Source organism: Fusarium phalaenopsidis, assembly GCF_050370095.1.
Source record: "Fusarium phalaenopsidis strain FUZ10S chromosome Unknown contig_32284, whole genome shotgun sequence".
NCBI classification, from domain to species: Eukaryota; Fungi; Ascomycota; class Sordariomycetes; order Hypocreales; family Nectriaceae; genus Fusarium; species Fusarium phalaenopsidis.
In genome coordinates this window covers 248,300-270,724 of record NW_028145414.1, presented here as the reverse complement: position 1 = coordinate 270,724, position 22,425 = coordinate 248,300, and the positions used below count along the sequence as shown (strand labels likewise).

Below are 22,425 nucleotides of genomic sequence, written 5' to 3'. Positions count from 1 at the left end.
ATAGCTATTAATAGCTATAGATTTATTAATATTACTATAAAGAGAGCTAATAACTCGCTAAAAAAGCTATAGCTATATAATATAATATATTATAAGAAATTTATAAATAACTTAGTCTCTTTTATAAGGCTAAGAAAACGCGGCTTATAGTAGGATATAAGCCCTAGGAATAACTACTTAAAAAGATTAAATTATAGCTTTTTATATTACCTTAAAGAGATATATAATTAATAAGTCCTTAAGTACTAATAGCTCACTAAAGATATAGTGATAATTATAACTATAAAGCTATTAAAAAATAACTTAGTGCTTATTCCTCCGCAAAGGAATAAGTATATTATATATATAAAGAGATAACTAATCTAAGGAGATATAAAGTAATAATATTAATACCTTAGCTACCTAGGCCCTAATATTAGTTTATAGCTATTAAATACTACGCGAGGTACTTACTTAACCTTTACTAAGTATATCTTAATATATAAGTATAACTTATATACCTAAGGTAAGATAAAAAAATAAGTATAAAAAATACTAAGAGACTCTCTTATATTAGTCTTATTAAGTAATTAATTAATTATTAATTTTTATAATTTTAAATAAAGCTAATATACTTAATAAGTATATAAATTAAATAAATATATAAATTAAAATCTTAACCTCTAAGATATAAATTATAATAAAAATATAATAAACTATTTAATTAATTAAAACTACTTATTATATTCTTCCCTAGATATCTTAATTACTACTTAATATATTCTTATATTATAACTAGGCTTACTATATATACCATAGCGCCGAACCCCTAGTCACGCTAACCTTCCTTAATTACCACTTCTCGACGATTTAGCCACTATCTACGCACTAATATCTATCTAATTAATTACTTGCCTTCTTTTATCTAGAGTTATCTTCCCTCTTTTCTATAAGTAAGTCCTTTTTGCTCTCCGCTGCTAGCTTAATGCCTTATTTACCTATTAAAGGTCTTAGATCTTAGCCCTTATTAATACTATCTTATATATAACCGCCTTTATTCCCTTAGAAAGAGACTTTAATGCTTCTAAAATTAATTTAAGAGAGCTACTTTTATGCCTTTTAATTCTTCTTTTAAAGTATTTAGATTAAGATTAGGCCTTAAGGATAGTCTTTAAGGTCTTTAAGACCTAAGGGTTAGAGGGGCTAGCCTCTTCCTCGGCAGGCATTAAAGTCTATAGCTATATATTAAGCTTTAAGACTATACTTTCTAGGTCAAAAGGAATAAGCCTAGCCCCTTTAAAGGCTATCTTAATATTTTTCTTTATTATAGTAGCTTAAAATATAGTATAGAAGGCTAAGAAGAATTTAGTCTTTGAAATATAAGTTATAAAGCATCTAATTAGATACTTTATTTCTCAACTATAAGCCTTCTTAAGTAGCCTAAAGCAATTAATATTAAGGGGCTAGAGTAAATGAGATAAATAAGGCGGCATATAGAGCGTGATAATATTATTCTCCTCGCAATATATCTCAAAGTCGGCCAAGTGGTAACTTTTGTGGCTATTAAGGATTAAAAGATAATAGGGACTAGTTGATCGGTTGGTTATGTGCTGATTGAAGTGCTTTAGCCACTCGAGACCTATCTCGTTATTAGTCCAGCCATTTTGAGACGTCGCAATAGCCCAATCGCCCAGGAGGTTGCTTTCTTAGTACTAATTAGCGAGGTGATATTAGCCCATAACCACGATGAACGGCTGGATAGCCTGGCCTTCCGCATTGATCGCCTGAATGACTATAACCTATTCCTAGTCTCTAGGCTGCACTAATTTCAGTCTTTTATGCCTTTCTGCGCCTATAACGACTATCCCGCTCTAAATTAGGCTTATTATAAAGCTAGTCTTATTAAAGTTATAGATATCTTCTAATTAAATGCTATACTTCGCGATTATATTCTTAATAAGCCTAAACTAATTATAAATAATAATTAAATCTTTATATTTAGCCCTCTAATAATTATATTTATAAAAAAAATATATCTTAAGCTCTAAGTATTACTTAATAAAGTTTCTAGCTTAGCGCTTACTAATAGGTAGCGCGTTATGGTTAGCGAGTAATTAATTAGCTATTTCTTTAATACCACGTAGTCACGGGGGAAATCCTCGTAAATCTAGGTCGAGAATAAATTAGATAATAATCTATTCCTCTAGATTAGATAGTTTACGTGATTTAGGGATCTAATTATAACGCGTAGATATGCTATGCTATTAGCGATAGAGAGTAATATAAGAGATTTTATAGACCTTTGCGGCGCATTAGAGACTTAATTTTAAGTTATTTTAATAGGCCTAGAGCATAAGAAAGATATTAGCCTCTCTATTTAACTATGGCATATTAGGTAGTTAAGAATTAATTAATTAAATAGAAATATTATAAAATAAGGGATTTTTAATCTATATGCTTATCTGATCTATATGCTTATTAAGTATGTTATATAGAGTTTTCTTTTATAATAATAATTATATATTAGGTAATAAGTTATACTTAGGACTTTTACTTTATAAAATAAATATTTAATATATTATTATTAATATTAAATAACTTTTTTATAATATTATTAATTTAATATAAGATTAAAGTAAAAAGAATTAAAACTAATAATAAGCTATTAATATATTTAGATATTACTTAATTATTAAGTACTTATAGGATTATTATTAAGCCTTTAGCCTTAAATACTTAAGCCTAAAATAGGGGTATAAAGTATATAATAAGAATTATTAAGATTAAAGCTTAATATATAAGAATTAAAGCTAACTTTCTAAAAGCCCTATAGCCTAAAATAATAACTTATATAATATATCTTTATAATTAAATACTTATTACTTCTAGGGGGTAAAAGTTATTATATAAGTTATTTTATTTATATTTTTATCTTAATAAGTACTTCCCTCTTACTTAGCTTAACCTCTTATACTTATAATCTTATAGATATAAGGTATATATTATAATAAGTAATATATAACTAAGCTATTAATAAAAGAAAAAGCTTATACTAAGGGCTTAGCTAGGGTTTCTTATTAATTATATATTAAGTAACTTATATAAGATTTAAAATCTATTAAGAAATAAAGTATTTATAATATAAGATATTATTTTTAATAAGTATTAATACTTTAATAAAAGCTTATTAAAGCTTATTAAAGAAATAAACTTATATAATATATAATAATAAATTAATTAATTAATTAAGGTAAATAAAAATATAAGAATTATATAAAATATTAATAAAAAAGAAATAATATAAAAAGCATATTAATACTTTTATAAATATATAATAAACCTTAAGTAATATCTTTTATATAAAAGTAAGATTTAAACTTATATTAACTCTACTATAGTCTCTATTAATAGCTTTCTTAATAGCTATTAATATATAAGGTAATAATAAAAATAAAAATAAACCCTTTAAGGAAAAATTACTAATAAAGTAAATTATATATTAAATATTATAAAAAGCTACTTTTTTAATAAATATAAAACTATATAAGAGACTTAAGAATAACCTATAAAGAGCATATTAGCTTAATTACCTAGTAGTAGCTATATAAGGTAGGCACCTTAGAAACTTTAATAAGAGTATATTAGCCTATAAGGGCGATATGCCGCTGCTTTAATAATAAAGGCATATTAATAAAAAGAAAAGCTAAGAAGAGATAAGACTCTAGGTAAGGGCATTAAGCGCCTTGGCATAAAAAGAGCCCGAGAGAGTAGCTATATATACCCCTAAGACCTCGCTAAGAATAGCTAAAAGGAAGAAAGTTAGCCTAATTAGCACTTATTAAAGAAACCTTTATTCTCTCTTATTTAATAATTAGCTAATATAATACCCTTATAGGGATAAGTTTAAAGAAGTAAAAAAGAGTTATTTATAAGGCTATAAGGTAGCTAGCTCTTAAGAGAAGGTCCCTTAAGTATTTATCGCAAGGCATTAAATCCTTAGATACTATTAGATATATACCTATAAACTTAATAAGTATAAAAGGTTAATTAAGTTTAAGGTATAATTAGTTATTTATAATAATTAATAAGCAAGGGATTACTAAGAGACTTATATAATAATACTTATAGAAATATTATTTAAGATACTTATAGCTATAGTAGTATATTTTAACCTTAAGCTATTTTAATATAATATTATAAATATATTTATATATACTAAGATTAATAAAGTTATTTATATATAAATACCGCTAGGTTACTAAGAGTATAGCTAGGTCTTATAATTAAGGAAGGCATTATATAGCTTTAAAAGATTGCTTTTATTATAATAATATTACCTAGAGATTAGATTATAAATAATTAGCTTTTAAAGAGTTACTAGCGAGAACTATTATTAGTAAAAGGGAAGTATTATATTCTTTTTTTATATTAATAACTATATACTAGTATTTTACTAAGAGCTCTATAAAGCTATAATAATAGCTATCTAAGTACTATAATAATAATATTACCTTAAAGGCAGCTAGGACCTTTAATAGTTCTTAGGCATTAAAATTATAAGAGATTATAGCTAATATAAGATCTAGCTCTTATAAGTAGTTTATTATAAGAAGGTAGTATAAGGAATTAAGAGGTTAAGCTAAGAGCTTAGTAAAGGGCTATTAATCTTAATAATAAAAGAAGAGCTTTTCTTATATAATAGCATAGTATTAATATATAAAGTTTATAACTACTAGGTAAAAATTAATAAGATTCTCTATGCCGCGGTAATAACTTAGCTAGATATTACCTTTATAGTAAGCTAGCTAGCGAGATTTAATTAAAATCTAAGTCCCTTATATTAGAAGGCTATAAACCGCATACTTAGATACCTTAATAGCTTAAAGCACCTTTGCCTAGAGTTTAATATAGTCCCTGGTGGATTAAATAATACCCTTAAAGTCGCCTTTAATACGAGCTTTATTAATAACTTATTAAATTATTAGAGCTCCTAAGTATTTATAATAAAGCTATTTAGAGGGATAATTATATAGAGAGCTAATAAGTAAATAATAATAATTATATTAATAATAAAAATAGAGCTCTTAGCCCTCTTAAGCGTAGTAAAGAAAGTTATATTTATAAGTTAATTTATCTCTTCTCTTTAAATCTCCCTTCTTAATAAGTATATATCTGCTATAAGCTATATAAGTGCCCGCTAAAGTACTTTAATAATTTAAATTTAATATAATAATACTTAGATTATATAACTTATAACTATAGAGCTTATATAGCTATAAATAAAGCTCTAATATATAAATATATATAATTACTAGCTTTAATAAGCTATTACTAAAGGAAAGGTTTTAATTAACTATACTTTATCTATAGAGATAATAGCTAATAAATTAATAAAGAGCCTAGCTAATAAGCCCTTTAGGATCTTTAGGAAGTAACTAAATATAGTAAATAAAAAGGAGTTACTTAAGAAGAGTCATCGCCGAGAGCTCGCCGAAGACGAGCAGCGACTAGAGAAGCTACTAATAAAGGAGGATCCATGGGATCAATTGAATCATATATCAGAGAGCCAGTTAGAGGCATCATAGGGTTAAGTTAGCCTATTGGGCAGACCTAAGGGGGTATGTCAAATGTAACAGCCTGTAACATGCCTTAAAGGGTATCATGTGATGACACTAGGCTCAATTGGGAAGTCACAGAAATACGCCTTCCCCTTTGCGAGGCTTCGCCGAGAAACACACAGAGAACAACAAGATAATACATCGTTACATTTGACACGTCCCTCTTCCTGTCGGTCCTCCTGTGATAGGTCCACAACTACCTGGAAATGTAGAGACCACGTGACGCAACCGCGTTGGTCGTAACACTTCTAACGCCGCGCCCCGATGGGGGCTCTAGGAGATATTCGGGTGGGGGAGCCCGTGAAGAGGATGGTAAAATCGGGGGTCAAAGCACAACGAACACGCGACAGCCCCACGTAACGCGTCGCATGTCGCCGCGACGCACCCTCCTTCTTTATTCCTTCACAATTCATTGAAAAAATGACTTCTAGTAGATCTTTTGGTGTAATTATAAGCGCGAATTGCCGACATTGTTAGTAATTTGATTCTATGACTAGAGCCCTTATTATTAATGAGAAATCTAAAGGAAGATCTTACCGCGACGTCGCGTCGGAATTTAATACGATACTATTAACTATCTTCGGAATTTATTAACGCTAGAAACATAATAAGACTATTAAAAGAAAGCTTAATCGCGGCTAGAAACTAAAGCTTATAAAGGCGGAGATTAAGTATATTATTCTCTCTTTAAAAAGAGACTATTATATAATATATAACGCGCTCGTCGGTATAGTAGGTGGAAAAGTATCACGGTTAACTATTAAGCGAATTATCCGCATTTATTATAGGCGTAAATAGCGTATAATATAGTAGATATCTCTATTAAAAGAAATAATAGCCTAGTGACTTTCTTAGGCATAAGCTTAGAGGGAGGATATTAATAAATTAATTAAGGTATAAGGGTCTAAAGTTAGAGCCTTATTTTAATTTAATAAAGGTTCTTCTTATTAATAATACCCCTAGATAATTTCTAGTAATAAATTAATAATTTAGTCCTAACCTAATTATAAATATAATTAGATCTTCTATAAGCCTTATAAGAAGTTTATAAAAGCACTTATTAATATTATAGTTTATGGGAAAAGTAAGTTATTTATTATAATTTAAGGAGCGATTTAAAAAGGTAGAAAATCCCCCCTTATTATTATAATTCGTAATAAATAAGTGAAGTAGAAAGGATACTCGGCTTAGAGCTATTAATAGGCTTTATTAGAGGGATTTCTTCCTATTTATAATAAGACCCAGCGATTTTAGTAAGATAATGCTAGGATTTATATAGCATAGTCGACGGAATGGTTTCTAATAGAGCATAGAATTAAGTATATTAACTAGCCGGCATACTCGCCGGATCTTAACCCCATTAAGTATATTTAGAAGCTTTTAAAGTCTAACATTTGAAAGATATTTCCTTACTTAGAATATCTAAAAAGCGGCAAGGTTGATAAGGAAGAACTAGAACGGTATATCAAGGCGGCGTGGGACGCGATTACACTGGATGAGATTAATAACCTTATCGACTCTTTGCCCCGTCGCATAGAAGCCGTGATCCGGGCCAAGGGTTAGTATACCAAATATTAAAGAGCAAAAGCAGGGCTTCTAAATGATTATATTTACATAGTGATTGGCTGAGAATTGATAAAGTTGTGTATGAGTGAAGTTATGCATTGAGAATGAAATTAGGGTGGTTGGGGTGGGGTGTTCGTTGTGTTTTGGACCCCAATTTTATCGTTGGCCCTGTTGTGGTCGGTTCACAAAGTGATTGCTATCTGGGCCATGGGGTGGCTGACAAATGTTCGTATGTGACATCATCGGCGTACGCTAGTAGTAATACCCACGAGAACTGATGGGGTCGGGCAGCTTGAACGCAGCCCAAAGGCCCGTCTTGCAACCAGCAGGTGGCAACTATCGCATGATGGTGTTTTAAGGTGACTTACTTGCTAAGGTTGAGCTGCTCCCTTGGACTCGCAAGCAGGGAACTGGCACCACCAACCAAACAGTGATGACATGGGTCGACTAACTTTGATAGTTGACCTCTCATATTCGGTTCTTTTGCCTACTTATATGGCCTGGTGTCTCTCTGTATTTATCCTCACTTGAGCCTGGGTGCCTATATCTAGGCTCCATAACCTGCGCCTTGCTTTGATGTATTGAATGACTATAAGAACCACCGATGCAATAACGAGCTATTTCGATCGAGGCTAGCTTGTGACCTACTTTCTCTGGTAATACTGAGAGATACAGGCCGCTCTAGTATAGCGGCAGCTTGCATGACTGGCTGAGAATAAGCAAACAATTGATCCCAAAGATAACAAAAATAACGGCAATAACTTTACTAGTCATGGAAGGCATTAGGTTATGTTACTGGCGTGGCTTAGACCGTTCAAAGCGTCTTTTATAGCTTAAAGCAAGATCTCGAGAATTGAGTTCTTAATATTAATACTCTTCGCTAGGGATACTAAGCCCTATCCCTATTATTCGCTATTAACTAAGCTCTGCTTAAGCATTGTTTTAAGATTAAGGTCTCGATTTATAAGCAATCTATTAATAAATATCCTGATAGTATCTCTTTTAACTCCGGCGTCGTCTTAAGAGCTTTTAAATGATGCCCGGTTTACTGGAGTTATCGGCTCCGCACGAATCTCGCCATCGCTGCCAATGACTTCGAGTATGTTCTTCATGGCATTCAACTCAAAGTTGATCCGCGTCGTGATGGCAGCACCTCCGTTATGACATGTCATCGTCACGTTATCCATCGCAGCCAGCACCTTTGACACCTGTGGCTCATGGTAGTGAACGTCGATACCAGCAGCAGAGATCTTGCCGCTCTCAAGTGCCGCAATTAAGGCGTCTTCGTTGACAACTTGTCCCCGCGCAGTATTAACAAGACGTGCACCGTCCTTCATGGCCGCAAAAGCCTTGTCATTCATGAGGTCCTGGGTGTGCGCGTTGAGCGGTGTGTGGAGAGTGACACAATCCGCGACCCCAAGAAGCTCATGCAGCGTAGCATGGTAGGTAGATTGGAGCTCCTGCTCAACCTCGGGCGGTGCGCGTACGACATCATAGTAGTGAATCTCCATACCCAGTGCGGCTCGTGCCTTGTGTGCTAGCAATTTGCTGATGTTTCCTAGTCCCACGATGCCCAAGATGTGACCGCGTGGGTTGAGCGATATACTTCCAACTAGCTTGTGTGTGGCAACAAAGTCATCTGGGTTGCAGGTGCGGGCGCCCTTTTGTGATCGCCAAAAGTTTCGAAAGACGGACAGGATCATGAACAGAGCTGTATCGGAGACAGCCTCGTCACTGCAGCCAGCGCCGTTGGCATACCAGATGCCGCGTCGACCGAGTGCGTCGACGTCAGCCCAGTTGAAGCCTGCGCCAGCAGATGCGAAGATGCGAACTGACGGTGGGAGGAAACCGATGAGTTCGTCGTCCCATTGGCCCATCTCACCTCCCGTCTGAAAATGCGGTCGAAAGATGGCCGAGAAATCACCATATCTAGAGAAGGGAGTCAGAGATGGTTCTCCTCAGGGTTGGCTTCTAGATCAAGACGTCTCACTTCTTTTCTTTTAGCGCCTTGATAAATGATGCTCTGTCGTGCTCTTCATTGGCCACGACCTGGAATCTCTCGGTAAATACGTTTTCGAAAAACTTGTGGTTATACTTGATATCCTCTCCAAGACGGAGCACAATGGGTTTCTTTGAAGTCATGGTAAAGTAGTAATAATCAATGATACTTATCACGGCGATTACGACATTAACAGTCTGAGACGGACCAGGTTAAATAGATGGTTAACTCACGCGGAAATGGTTAAGGCTAATAATACCCCGCAACAACAAACACCTATCAAAATCAACAAGCACGGGGATGAGGATCCACACAGATGCAGCATCTTGGGCCGGACATCTGGCCGTAGCGTCGGTTTTCGAGCCGGAGAGGGGCGTGGCCGGTAATAAGAGACATCCATCAGACAATCAAAGTGAATAAACTAGACAAGCAAATTCAATGCTCAAATCTCTTGGCGTCGAACGTTTTAGAGGTGATACAAATGACATTTACTTTGGCTTGTCTCAAGGATACTCAATTTACTCTTTCGCGCGTTGATTGATATTGCTCCGAGTTCTCGTTGAAAGGGGCGGGGCTTAACCAAGACCCTGGTCATCGTAGCACGAAGTTGCTCCATGAGCCGCATCGATGAAGGCGGTAGAGGTCTCGGAATCACCAAGGCCACGGAAGATGTGGAAGAAGAGGTAGGGCTTTGCAAACTGCAAGCGAAACAACGCTCCTTTACGAGGACAAGTTCCAAAGTTTTCTTGGTGGCCTGATGTCAAGAGAGCATGTGAGAATCTCGCCAGTTCAAAATCCGCCGTTAAGACTCACCCTGGAACGTGCTTGTCCAAGGGCCGACCCATTGATCTAGTTGACGCGAAAGGTTGGTGACCTGGGTATCCTCGATAAAGTCTGGTGAGCCCAAGGTAGTCAACTTTGTGAGATGATAGACCGACTCGATTGGAACCTTGGGCAAATCTCGCTCATATTCTGGGAAGAGCTTCGGAGAGTTATCACACGATGGCCTGCAGAAACAGGAGTATGGATGAGGTGTCAAGTATTTTGAAGTGGACCAAGGTCAGGGAGGTTCAAAGTTCTGAGAATGTGCTGGACACTGGAGCACACCATCTCAAGGTCTTGGACAAGGGCATGTCTTTGTCTGCCTGGACTTAGCGGTGCAACCCGCATCCACAGTTCTACCACTTACGGCAGCCTTTCACTGATCAAGATCTGCAGCCTCTTGTTAAGGACAAAAGAAAGGCCTCTCTCGACACAGTATTTACTTGGAGGGCCACCATAGCCCATGTAATACCGAACCTAGGAGCGTGCGTCTGAGCGCCTCAGATGAATACTGGGTCTGAATGCCTTTTGCTCTCTGCATAAGGTGCATGCCGTGACCTTGCGTGACAAGGCGGGTGCCGCGCGCGGAGGTGACTGCGTTGACACCCCAGGTTGGCTTCTGTCCAGTCCAGGTGCGCTTCCACATCGTTTCCGCGCCGCAGAATGCTTCGGACAGTTGACTGATGCTCGGATTGCTCGCAGCATCCAGACCATTCTCAACCTGCGCCAATCGGCGGCTCAATTATCACCGAAGTGGGAAGCGGATTGACTCAGTAGGACACTTGCAGGGCTGTCTAGCCTGAAGGGAAGGGACACTGTACTGTGTCTTGCGGTCTCACTTGGAGCAACTGGATTTTCTGAGGCCTCTCTCTAACTGGGAGCTCTTTACTGCTCCTAGATCCCTCTTGAGAGTGAATCTCCCTTGGCACGGCCACTAATTGGACAATTGACCGTCCCAAAAGCTCCCTTGAATATCACCATCGGCTCATTTATCCTCTTGTCCAAGTAACCGCCACACACACACCAACGCGTGAATGACATTAGGACCCAATGACCCCCGCCTCACCAGCGAAGAGGCCGCGCGGCTTTGATGCCGACGCTAATAAGCGAGGTTGTGACCAACGGATTTAAGCCGGCTATGGCCTCACGGGACAGCGGTATAATGGTAGGATAGGGAGCCTGTTTCCTGTCGAGGTTCGTCCAAAGTTCGGCACCAAAGAGTCGAGGATTCGACGTAAATTACAATATACTTCTTAGTCGTTTTTTCTGGCTGTATCTTCTAGGTAGGGTAAGCAAGAGAACAAGTCCAAATATGAACCATTTCTGGCCAGAGTATCCTATGAGTGCCCAAGGACCTCCAACGAGGTCACAACGGGGGGTTATGGCCAAATATAATCATATAGATGAGAGGTACATAATTCTTACCTCACTTCTGCCTTAAGGGGAGGTTATCATAATCATCAGGCTTTAGCAAAAAGACATCATATATCGCCTAAAACTGCTAGAAGGGTGACACTGGGGCGAGGTACGGCTTGGAGGCCCTTGGGCACTCATGGGATACTAACACGATCGGGCCCCTGCGGGGCTTAAGTTGCAGCCAGCCAGCTTCTGCCGTGACCCGCCTAATTGGGGTTAAAATTGACATACTGGTGTAGCCGGCCATCGTTCCGATGTAGCAGGACATCGTTCCGATGTAGCAGTGCGTAAGTCAAGGACCAATGGGTTACCACCACCCTTACCCCAGGTTTTCCCCAGCTTACCCCGCATAACTGGCACGAGAAAGGAGCGTATAAGTATAGCATTTGAAGCCACCTGGGTCCTAACCATCCACTTCATCACATCCCCCTTCAAATATCTCCCCTCAACACGCCCCCTTGTATATCCCCCATTCTATAACTTCTCCCACCTTGCTTTCCAAGATGTTCAAGGCTGTGGCCGAGTTCTTGAAGCCAAAAGCGGCAAAGAAGATGCATTTTATGCATCTCAAAAACAACACCCACCCAACATGGTACAAGGATCCGGGCCTCCGCAAGAATGTCTGGCACTGCGTGGGCTTCTACTTCGCTGTATTCTACTTAGGATACGACGCTTCTTTAATGAATGCGTTGCAGGCGATCCCCGAGTGGGAGGAATACTTCGATTATCCCTCGGGGAACACGCTGGGCCTCATATCTGCGAGTTTGTTCCTCCCTGCTATCGTTACACCCTTTGCAGCTTCTTGGATAAACGGTCTCTGGGGTAGAAAGTGGTGCTTAGCTATTGGATCTATCCTCCTGATCCTCGGTGCCTTCCTCAATGCCTTTGCCAAGAACATTGGCACCTTCATCGGTGGGAGGGTAGTGATTGGAGCAAGCGGGCCGTTTGGGAAGATAACGGGCATTGCACTGCTTCAGGAACTCGCCCATCCTCGTCTTCGACCGTACGTTGCCACAGCTTACTACAGCAACTACTATGTGGGCCAGATTGTTGCCGCCTGGTTCGGCTATGGAGCCCTATCCTGGCCGTCGACTGAGTGGAGATGGCGAGCACCTTGTTTGTTTCAGGCTTTTGCCCCAGCAGTTGTCCTGATCCATCTTCTCTTCGTTCCTGAGAGTCCACGATGGCTGGTCGACCACGACCGGTCCGACGAAGCACTCAAGGTTCTTGCCGACGAACACGCCAACGGTGACATCAACGATGAGTTGGTCAGATACGAGTACGACGAAATTTGCCGCGCTCTACAGCTTGAGAAGGAAAACAACAACGCCAAGTATACCGACTTCCTCAAGACTCCTGGTAACAGGCGGCGGCTGCTTGTTCTAGTCACTATGGGCACGGGCTCCAACTGGGTTGGCAATGGCATCATTGCCTACTACCTCTCGCCGGCACTCAAGCTTGTGGGAATTACGTCATCAAGCGCGATTGCTGGCATCAATGGTGGCATGGCAATTTGGTCTCTTTTCTGGGCCTACGCTGGAGCCATGAGTGCAGAGCGCGTCGGTCGCCGCACGCTCTGGATCACGGGAACCGCTGGAATGTGCGCTGCTTACGCTGTTATCACTGGTCTTAGCGGCTCTTTTGCCGAAAACCCCTCCCGCAGCGTGGGAATCGCGGTGGTTCCGATGATGTACATCTTCAAGACCTTCTACTGCATGAGTTGGTCACCGCTGCCGTTTGCGTATGGCGCTGAGATTCTGCCGTATAATCTGAGACTCAAGGGCCTCAGCATCGAACTCAGTGTTCAAAGTGTTGCGCTGGCTTTTAACCAATGGGTCAACCCTGTGGCCCTTGAAGCCATTGCGTGGAAATAGTAAGTTTAGATCCACTCACCACTTGAAATTATCACTAACTCCCAACAGCTACATCGTCTACATCGCCGTCATTGCCATGTATCTGGTACTCATCTTATTCTTCTTCCCCGAAACTAGGTAAGTCTTGTTCCATCCCTTGCTTCCTAGCGTATAGCTAACCCTAGCTTGTAGAAACATGACCATCGAGGAAGTCTCTGTTCTTTTCGACACTGGGCGAAAGGGCGACGCCGCCGCAGCAACTCGCAAATTTAATAACGACAAGTCGGAGAAGGAAAGAGACATGCTTGGGGATGATGACGACGTTGAGAAAGAACCAACTATATCTAAGATTGAGCGGATCTAGATTATATATCTTATGAGATCTTTTAACTCTGCTGTCTATTCTTTATAAAGCTAATTAGTTATGGAGAAGCAGGGATATGGCCGCATCATCAACACTTCCTCCGACAGCATCTTCGGCATGGGTGCCGGAGGTGAGGGGGGCTACGTGTCCAGCACAGGAGGCTGCAAATCGACCTGGACCTCCAAATTGAGAGTCGTCTGCATCAAACACAACCGCAACCAACGAGGAAACAACGTTTCCAATAATGTGGAGTGATAAGCTGGTGTTAGGATTGAGCAGCCTGGGGTGTGCATCGTGGCCATCGCCATGCTTGGGATGTTGGCGCTCATGTCTTGCACCAGGGCCGGGCTGATTGGAATTACCACTGGAGGCGTGGTATCTGGGGGGAGGGGGTTTATCGTGCTGGCTGTTGTCGGAGATCGGGTGTCCGGTCGGAGTATGGTCTCGGTGGACATGACCGTGAGAGGCCCCGCCATTTGGTTGAGGGCGGCACTGTCCACACTGACCCTCGGGGCTTTGGTTGGGTGGCCGAGAGCGAGCCTGCTCATTCTGGCGACCCGTTGGAGTCCCACCTCCTGTTGTAAGTCTTGGAGGATCACCATGGTCAGGAGGTCCAGCCGACGGACCTTGAGGGGCTCGCCGGAAACCTCCCGGCGGCGGAGGCGGCATTCTGGGGGAGCCGTCGGCGATTGGTTCGAAGAGTGGCTCGAAAGGGCCATTTGAGGGGCGTTGACGGTGGCCCGCGGGCTCCGACGATGGCCGACCAGGTGGTTGAGGCTGTGGGTTTCCTTGGCTCGCAGGCCGCCGTGGGTGGGACTCTTGAGAGCCCCGGTGCTGGCTTGCTGCGGCAGCAGACTGAGGCCTGGATCGGGGTCTGTATGCTGGATCAGCTCCTGCTCTCTGGCGCATTCTGGCGATGTCTTCAGGAGTGAGTCGGTTGGGATGGTTGGACATGTTGACGGGCACACGATAATGAGGTGGGAGACCACAAAAAAAACTGTGATGGCCTCTTGGTGATGGGCAGAGTAAATGTGAGAAACACATGAGAGAGAAAGAGATCAAGACGGGCGTGAGAGAGATCCGGAGGTGATGGAAATCTTTGATGAAGCAAGTAATGAACAGAGCAACAGATGCTGCTAATATCAGATTTAATACTTGACAAGGTCAACCGTAGACGAGCACGTTCAGTAGCAGAGAAGTGTCAGAAAAAAGCACGGCAGCAAAGGATAGGAGTCTCATTAACCCTGAAGGACAGAACAGGTACGTGGCGACACCTGCCTGGTCTAGGTGCGGCTAATATGTCAGAAATCGAGCCAACAACGGGGAGTCAGGCACCAGCCGTTCAGCCTTATCATATTAAACAAGCCTCTATTACCCCGTATTGCTTCAGCTTAATTCCCCTTTTCTTATCATTAATGACATCTCCCAAAATAGCCCTCAGCCATAACAGCAAAAACGAGAATAATTAATACACGACAACATCACAATCTTATCGGCTTGAACGATCCTCCCCTACCTAGCCCCTCTCAACCCTGGTTCTCTATATCGACTTTCTTCATCGGAACTTCCTCTCACAGAGTTACAACTTCTCAAATCACCTCTTCAGCTCTTTGCCATACATATTGTCTCCTAGCTTTAACCCACGACTAATACTGTTAAAGCATTGGTGCAACCTTGGATCGAGACCGGCTGGCCCATCAAGAATATAGTTACTCCCCACCCCAATGTTCTCCCTTTCGCTAACGCAAAGTCTCGTAGGTTAAGCCCTGGCGTGTTCGTATCATCATGGCCATACAGGCGCTGACCATAATGGTACTATATTCTCCTATTCTTGAAGCAAAAGAGTCTGACCTGACCTGGCTTGTCAGGGTTACTTCAGCGACAGCATTGGGAGGTTTTGCCTCGAGTACATGCTGTCCACAGTTGCCCTACGGCTGACATGCTCCAAGAGACTTCACCGCCAGGCGGCATCATCTTGGAACATGAGCCGAGAGGAGAAGGAGGTTCGGAATCGCATCTTTTAGGCTGCTTATTGTCTAGAAAAGAACTGCGCGGCCCGCTCGGGTCGTCCTTCAGTATGTCGCGAGCTTCCCTCTTCCACCACGTGAGCTAAAAACCCCTCGTTTCCCAGATGATCGACGACGATCAGATAAGCTGCTCTCTACCTCAGAAGGGCCATTGTGAAACCTCTTCGAACTCTCGATACGCGATCACTCTCATCAAGCTGGCTCAGATGTCCTCGTTAACATCAAAAAGACTCACCCTTATCGAGACCAACCAGCAGTCCGCGGAGGTTCTCGTCAGAACAGTCGCCGAGCTGGATCAGAAGCTCAAGACGCTGGCGAGCCACATCCAAAAGGTCGTTGATCTTGATTCGCCGTTGGAACCAGGGAAGCCAGGCCAAGATATAGACTTGCAGCAGGCCATCTATATCCGCATGGCATATTATACCATCGTGCTAGACATTCATACCCCTCTCAGCTACCCTTGGTCACAACGCCTCTTCAACCTCCAGGGTGATCCTGAACTACAACTTCAGGTGCAAGCACCATTGGAAACCGTTATCCCGACTGCAAGAAAGGCAGCCATGGCGGCTCAATTTGTCCGCCTGGATGCCTGCACATCCATCCTGTAGGCCGCAGACGCCTTATCCAGGACACTCTTGTCCCAAGCTAATCCTCTTGTTCCAGCATTGGATTCCACGTTCCCCTGTATGCCCTTATCAACATGTTTGTTCACATACTCGAGGACACGCAGCGCTCAACGGTTCAATCCAACCTGTCCCTACTTGACATTGGGGTAAGCCACTTCCTCCGTGTCGAGTTTAATTCAGAGTCAGAAGTCTCGCAGCAGTTCCCCAAGGAGCTAGCGCCACTTGCCAGACAAGCAGTTGAAGGCAGCAATTCCGATCTGACGGGGGTGGTGTTTTAAATTTGCTGGGCTCTATCGGGCATGGCGAGAAACCAGGCCTCAACAATTGGGCTGATCCCATGGGCAACGTGCGTCTGCTGTCATCCCAAGTCACCTTATGGCCAACTAACACCTTTCAGGGATCCTCTTCCGGCCTTCTGGATCTTGAATTTGAGCATTGTAGTACCTTTCTTCCTAATCCCGACTTTGAGGTCTTTATGAAGTTTTTATACTAATCCCCTTCGTACAGGGGCATCGACACTATGATATGTGGTCTCGGGGCTCAAGTAAACTGGCATGGAATTTCTTACGCGCCAGGGTACTTGCCAGATTCTTTGAGATGACGCAAACATTGGCATGCCTCAGGAGCTCGTTTAAACTCGTTCATGGTCCTCTGGATCAAAATCTATGCCAGGGGGGTTTTCCCGAAACAATTGGGATTTCACAGAGCTCATGGATTCATCAGTGGATTCGGATTGATCCACTTGTGTCTATCATATTTCTTCTATCTATTTTCTTGTGGTGGATGGGCGTTGCAGGACCATGGTTGACAAACCACAATGACCTGATACCTTTCTTATTCCTTTCTTCTAGGCCGAGAGGTGGTCCGGTAGATACCTGAAGCCGAAAGCGGTGTGTTCTAAATCACGACTGTTGAGCTGCTTGCTGCTTGCCCTCCGGATCGTTGCTATAGCGATCCGGTGATGCTCATCGCCGTAGGTCAGGGAGGAAAGGGCCGCTCTCATACGGGGCATGTGTTACCAGAAATCCACGATAGAAATTGATCATGTTGCGAATGTTGTTAGTCTGAAGAAGGAAGCTTCAAGCTTGCGAGACATCAGAATCGAAGTCTGTGAACATATTGACAGAGTGAAGAAGGAAAGGGAAAACTGGGAGAAGCTAGCTTCTACTGCTTGGCTATATGGGCTCTCTGGGCTCTCTGGGGTAATTATACGTGGTAAACTCGCCCATTCCAGCTCGGCAACTGCAGTCGCCATCGCATGGCCCACCGGCCTCTGTACCACCAGTCGTGCCCAATATTGAGGGGATTTCGGGAGCTCGGTGCTCTGGAATCCGGAGCAGGCCCTGAGCTTCCAGCGAACCTTCCTGGTTCGGGCCGGGCTCGGAGCAATCCATAGCGTTCGAGGAGATTCCATTCATAATGACATATAAAGTGGAACGATGATGACAATGATGCCAAGATCAAGCAGAAAAGCAAACCTCTTTATGAATCCAGCAAATATACTCGCAAAATGGCTTCCGACAATGCTTCCAAGAATGGCGTCACCAAGGGCCGTCTCATAGTTGTCGGAGCAGGCTACGCGGGTCTGGCCACGGCCATCGAGCTCGCCAGGAAGGGGTTTGAGGTTGGAGTTGTCGAGGGCGTAAAGCAACTCACAACGCAGGGTATGTGGCCTTGAGCAGCACCCAGGTCTTAACATGCACTGACGTCGATTAGGCGACATCATCCAGCTCGGCTCAAATGCCACCCGTGTCGTGAGAAACTGGGGAGATGTGCTCGCAGAGGAGACCAGGGTGTCTGGAAAGCCGTCTTCCATGACCATCGCTGATAAGCTCGGCAAGACGCTCCTTCAAGCGCCGATGCCTACAGAGTTTGATGGATATCCGGTTCTGTACTCTAATAGAGGATCTTTGCAGCGTCTGATATTTGATCATGCCAAGTCGCTCGGGATCGAGTTTCGGTTCGGCACAAGGGTCGAGTCCTATTTCGAACAAGACGACTGCGCGGGCGTTGTTGTTGGTGGAGAACGCCTGCAAGCCGATGCTGTCATTGCCGCTGACGGAATACATAGCACAGCGCGGAAGCATGTCATCGGCATTCACCAGTATCCTCGCACCAGTGGGTTTGCCGTCTATCGAAGTTGCTTTCCATTCGATCTCTTCGCCAACGATCCTCTCACAAAGCCTCAGACTGAGGTCAAGGAGGATAGCTTCAAAGTCTGGTTGGGCACTGACATCCATGCCATCATGTTCATCACGGTTGCTGTCCGCCAGGCTATAATATTTTGCACGCACAAGGCGAGCTTCCTCAGTCTTGTGCATGATGAGATGTAATACCTGACCCTTGCATAGGATACCTACGAGGTTGAAGAGTCTTGGTCGAATCCAGGAGATATCAAAGAGCTGCTCCAGGCTGTCGACGGCTGGGATCCCGTTATCCAGGCGGCAATGAAAGTGATTCCGAAAGAAAAGTTGATCGACTGGAAGCTTCTCTGGTGTGACCCTATTCGACAGTGGGTGTCCCCCAAAGGCCGCATTGTGCTGGCAGGGGATGCTGCCCATCCACATCTACCCACGTCAGGCCAAGGTGCCGCACAAGCATTCGAGGACGCCGCCACTATTGGCGTTTTGCTTGACAAGTTAGCCAGGGACGATATCCCGACCGCGTTCAAGGCTTTTGAGAAGCTTCGGTAAGACACTTTCAACGCGATGGCAGGACTTTGTTGACAGCCCACAGATTCGAGAGAACCAGCTTGACGCAGCGAATGGGCTGGGAGACTCGGCATCGATGGCACCAGACTGACTGGAAAGCGGTTTCAGCCGACCCATCGTTTCTCAAAATGCCACAGCCTATGTGGCTGTACAGCTTCGACGCTGAAGAATACGCCGAAAAGCGACTGTCAGAGGTAGTCGAAAGCGTCAAGTCAGGATCTCCGTTAAAGTCGAGCAATTTACCCAAGGGCCATGTCCATTGCGACTCGAGCAGTGCACCACACTTGGCAAGCCTATGGCGCACTACAGGTTGTTCGATGAGGGTCTTGACGGGTGAATTTGTTAGCAAACAGGATTCACAAATGAACCAGGTACATCTACCTTGTCGAAGGCTCTGCGCTGGAGACAATAGGCGAAAGCCGAGCTGAGGGCAACCCTGGCCTGCCGCGTCACGCCGACCGAGATGAACATGCGCTCGTGGTTAAAGTTGTGCATGATGTACTTCATGCCCTCGTTCTCACGGCCTATCAGGTTCTCGCGCGGGACCCTCACATCGTCAAGTTCCATGAACGAGGTGCCAGCCACGATCTGACCCGAAACCTTGAGGCGTCTCCTGGTCACCCCGGGCTGGTCCTTGAGCGGCACCACGATCAGTGAGATTCCCTTGCCACCAGAGCCCTCTCCGCCGGTGCGGACCGCCATGGTGGCGTAGTCTGCCATCATCCCGTTGGTGATCCATTTCTTGGCACCGTTGATTACGTACTCGTTGCCGATGAGCTCGGCAGTCGTGGTGATGTTGGCCACGTCGGAGCCGGCACTGAGTTCAAGATCAATCATCAATGCCTGCCAGGTGCAGGCCGGTTCAACCTACTCGGGCTCTGTAATGGCAATGCAAGTCCTCTCGCGTCCTAGCAAAAGATCCGGGAGGAATCTGTTTTGCAGTTGCGAATCCGCGTAAAGCAAAAGAGGGGGCACACCGAATGCCATGCCGGTGGTGATTGACCCGGGCGGGCCAGCTAGTCCCGAGCGACTCATCTGTCGTTGTCGATCTCGTCAGTCTCTCTTGGTCAGGTCGCATCCGTCAGAACGCACTTCATCCGCGTAAATCAGGGTATGGAGAGCATCCCATTCCTCTACCGGCACCTGGCCAGGCATGTGCGTAATGCCCAGCCTTTTGAGCCATTCGACAGGCAGAGGCGCTGGCAGAGCCGGAAGGACAAAGTTGCCCCGGGCAAAAATCTCAAACAGGTCTGATGGCACCTCCTCTGCCGTCTCCCACTCGAGAGCGTGGTCATTGAGGTTCTCATCGACAAATTTGCGGCAAGTCGATTGGAACCTGCGATGCGACTCGTTGAAATACGGGGAGGGGGCTCCTTTGAGCCACGGAGGCTCGGCGAAGGGTATGTGGCTGTTGGGGGGGGGGACATGGCGCCGAAGAGACAGATTTGAGGCAACTCTATGGCAAAGAAATGATGTGTTGGAAGAGTAATTGAAGTAGATGCTGAAAAATCATACACATGATGATGAATGGCGCAAGCTAAGCTTCCATCCAAGAAGACCCCGAACTGCCTCGGCATCACCAAATATGGAATGAGACCATGTCGGCTAGAAAGCATCCCCCCCGGCCCGAAGAGCCCGGGCTTACAATGAACCCCGAATTGAGACATAGCCCGGCAGATGCATTAATTGCCAACCAAAGCCCGCTTTGAGTCACAAATGTTACAGTAAGCAAATCGTTTTTGCATTAGGCCGAGTCATCACTTATACTCGGTTTATTATCACTCCTAATCGCTAGCCTCCCTAATCGACACCCAGCCAATGGCGCGAACTCTTGTTCACAAGGAGGTCCAGTCACTCCACCACCAAGCCCAAAAAGTCTGGTCTATCATATCCAAATTCGAGGACGTCCACACCTGGGCACCGAGTGTTTCCAAGTGCATCGTCGAGGGTGAAGGGGTCGGCGCAGTGAGAACCGTGACCGAGTCGGGCATCATCTTCCAGGAGAGGCTCCAAGTTCTTGAACCCGAGTCCCACACCATTGGCTATCGAATCTTGGATCCTACCCCTTCCCCCATGACTGGATTTCACGGCACGATTCATCTTGAACAGAATGGTGCGGATGAAACAGTTCTGACGTGGACCGCGGACGCCGAATCCATTGATCAGCAAGGACTTGCAATCATTTCCCCCGTCATGAGCGAGTTCATCAAGAGGTCTATTTCTGGTCTTGAAGAGACTCTCGCAAAGAGTTAGGAAGAGAGGCCTTCGACTGAGTCTGTGATGAGCGGCTCGCCAACATCAAGTGATGGGCTGAGGAATCACTACTTTCGGATCGACTGGAGATATACTACAGGAGAATATTAGAAGACAGCAATTCCACGAGCTCTGGATTCAATCGATAATGAATATGCCACAATTTGACTGTAGTCCCAAACCCGCAACATTTCCTACATTCTTGCTCTCCCGCAACTTCCACCCCGATTCATGTTAGACTCTAAAGTCAAGCCCGGAGGCCACGATAAGTCCGATCCATGGAAGACGGAAACAACCAGGCTGGGTGTTTGTTTGGATCCAGATGGATCGCATACATAACGCTTGTGGTGCGTAGTCCGTAGGAGCGATGAGTCCCAGAGGTCATTATACTGCAAATACGGCAACATACTGAGAGAACATCATGGCGCAGTCAACCTCCCCTTCACTCGAGCCAGCTTTCCTGGCCCGCCTGTATCCCGCCCCTGACTTTAAAATAGGTAACATAATCAATATCACTTGCCCGCGGCCCAATACTTTACTGAACAGCGACAGGCAGCACTTCCAATGGAGAGGTTCTGAACGTCGTGGTGAGTCTCTACGTAGCCACCCCATCACATTGCCTGTGTCATCAGCTCACCGCTGCGAACCCCGAAAGCCCATCTCATCCGGGACCGTCGTAAGTGAGCCAGGCTTCAGCGTTCCTGTGGATGCCGAGATCGCCTTCGGGTCTGACCACGTCCGCATCAATCCTTCTCAATCCCATGCACGGATTCATGTCAACGCCATCCTGAAGTAAGAACCTTTTCACAGGAAAAGTTCTTGCTCCTGACTAACCTACCTGCCCCAGAAACAAAGACGGCGCCCTGGTCACCTATTCCTACCACGGTGTCATCAAGGTAGATGCTGTGTTCCTGGCCATTCTGTCAGGTTCCCCTGATGCAAAGACGACAACTTTGGAAACGCGGCCTCACATGTCACTTTTCAGGCAGGCCCGGGGCCTCTCAAGGAGCTTGAGGACAGCTTGTTCGTTGGCAGCGCACGCTTTTTTGTTGAGGACAAGGGATTTTTCATGGAGACAAAGGTTAGCCGCGTCGTTGGTTAACCCGCAAAACTTGGACAGAACAAGTAGCAATGTTTGCGATACACCGAGCTATGTGAAGCCTAGACCGGTTCAGTAGCTGGCAAGAAAAA

The 22,425-nt window shown here is 43.9% G+C and overlaps 7 protein-coding genes across 7 annotated transcripts; 5 read left to right on the top strand and 2 right to left on the bottom strand.

Moving 5' to 3' along the window:
• Nucleotides 1–8,182: 8,182 nt before the first annotated feature.
• Nucleotides 8,183–9,305, bottom strand: LRP88_02061 (D-mandelate dehydrogenase-like dehydrogenase; the record flags this gene model as incomplete). Its single annotated transcript, XM_083238732.1, has 2 exons — nucleotides 8,183–9,092; nucleotides 9,154–9,305. The coding sequence occupies 2 exons, from the start codon at nucleotides 9,303–9,305 to the stop codon at nucleotides 8,183–8,185; spliced, it is 1,062 nt and encodes a 353-aa protein (XP_083105327.1).
• Nucleotides 9,306–11,903: 2,598 nt separating this feature from the next.
• Nucleotides 11,904–13,617, top strand: LRP88_02060 (general substrate transporter; the record flags this gene model as incomplete). Its single annotated transcript, XM_083238731.1, has 3 exons — nucleotides 11,904–13,273; nucleotides 13,323–13,391; nucleotides 13,446–13,617. 3 exons carry the CDS (start codon nucleotides 11,904–11,906, stop codon nucleotides 13,615–13,617), a joined length of 1,611 nt encoding a protein of 536 aa, XP_083105326.1.
• A 2,131-nt stretch (nucleotides 13,618–15,748) lies between these two features.
• On the top strand, nucleotides 15,749–16,548 carry LRP88_02059 (uncharacterized protein; the record flags this gene model as incomplete). Its single annotated transcript, XM_083238730.1, has 2 exons — nucleotides 15,749–16,248; nucleotides 16,308–16,548. 2 exons carry the CDS (start codon nucleotides 15,749–15,751, stop codon nucleotides 16,546–16,548), a joined length of 741 nt encoding a protein of 246 aa, XP_083105325.1.
• A 1,232-nt stretch (nucleotides 16,549–17,780) lies between these two features.
• On the top strand, nucleotides 17,781–18,963 carry LRP88_02058 (FAD-dependent oxidoreductase; the record flags this gene model as incomplete). Its single annotated transcript, XM_083238729.1, has 3 exons — nucleotides 17,781–17,934; nucleotides 17,987–18,528; nucleotides 18,622–18,963. The coding sequence occupies 3 exons, from the start codon at nucleotides 17,781–17,783 to the stop codon at nucleotides 18,961–18,963; spliced, it is 1,038 nt and encodes a 345-aa protein (XP_083105324.1).
• A 360-nt stretch (nucleotides 18,964–19,323) lies between these two features.
• Nucleotides 19,324–20,500, bottom strand: LRP88_02057 (long-chain specific acyl-CoA dehydrogenase; the record flags this gene model as incomplete). The annotated part of the gene is made up of 4 exons (XM_083238728.1): nucleotides 19,324–19,798; nucleotides 19,853–20,016; nucleotides 20,074–20,435; nucleotides 20,497–20,500. 4 exons carry the CDS (start codon nucleotides 20,498–20,500, stop codon nucleotides 19,324–19,326), a joined length of 1,005 nt encoding a protein of 334 aa, XP_083105323.1.
• Nucleotides 20,501–20,799: 299 nt separating this feature from the next.
• LRP88_02056 (SRPBCC family protein) lies at nucleotides 20,800–21,234 on the top strand (the record flags this gene model as incomplete). The annotated part of the gene is made up of 1 exon (XM_083238727.1): nucleotides 20,800–21,234. The coding sequence occupies one exon, from the start codon at nucleotides 20,800–20,802 to the stop codon at nucleotides 21,232–21,234; it is 435 nt and encodes a 144-aa protein (XP_083105322.1).
• Nucleotides 21,235–21,655: 421 nt separating this feature from the next.
• On the top strand, nucleotides 21,656–22,336 carry LRP88_02055 (DUF3237 domain-containing protein; the record flags this gene model as incomplete). Its single annotated transcript, XM_083238726.1, has 5 exons — nucleotides 21,656–21,731; nucleotides 21,787–21,821; nucleotides 21,890–22,026; nucleotides 22,082–22,161; nucleotides 22,224–22,336. 5 exons carry the CDS (start codon nucleotides 21,656–21,658, stop codon nucleotides 22,334–22,336), a joined length of 441 nt encoding a protein of 146 aa, XP_083105321.1.
• Between the last annotated feature and the right edge of the window lie 89 nt (nucleotides 22,337–22,425).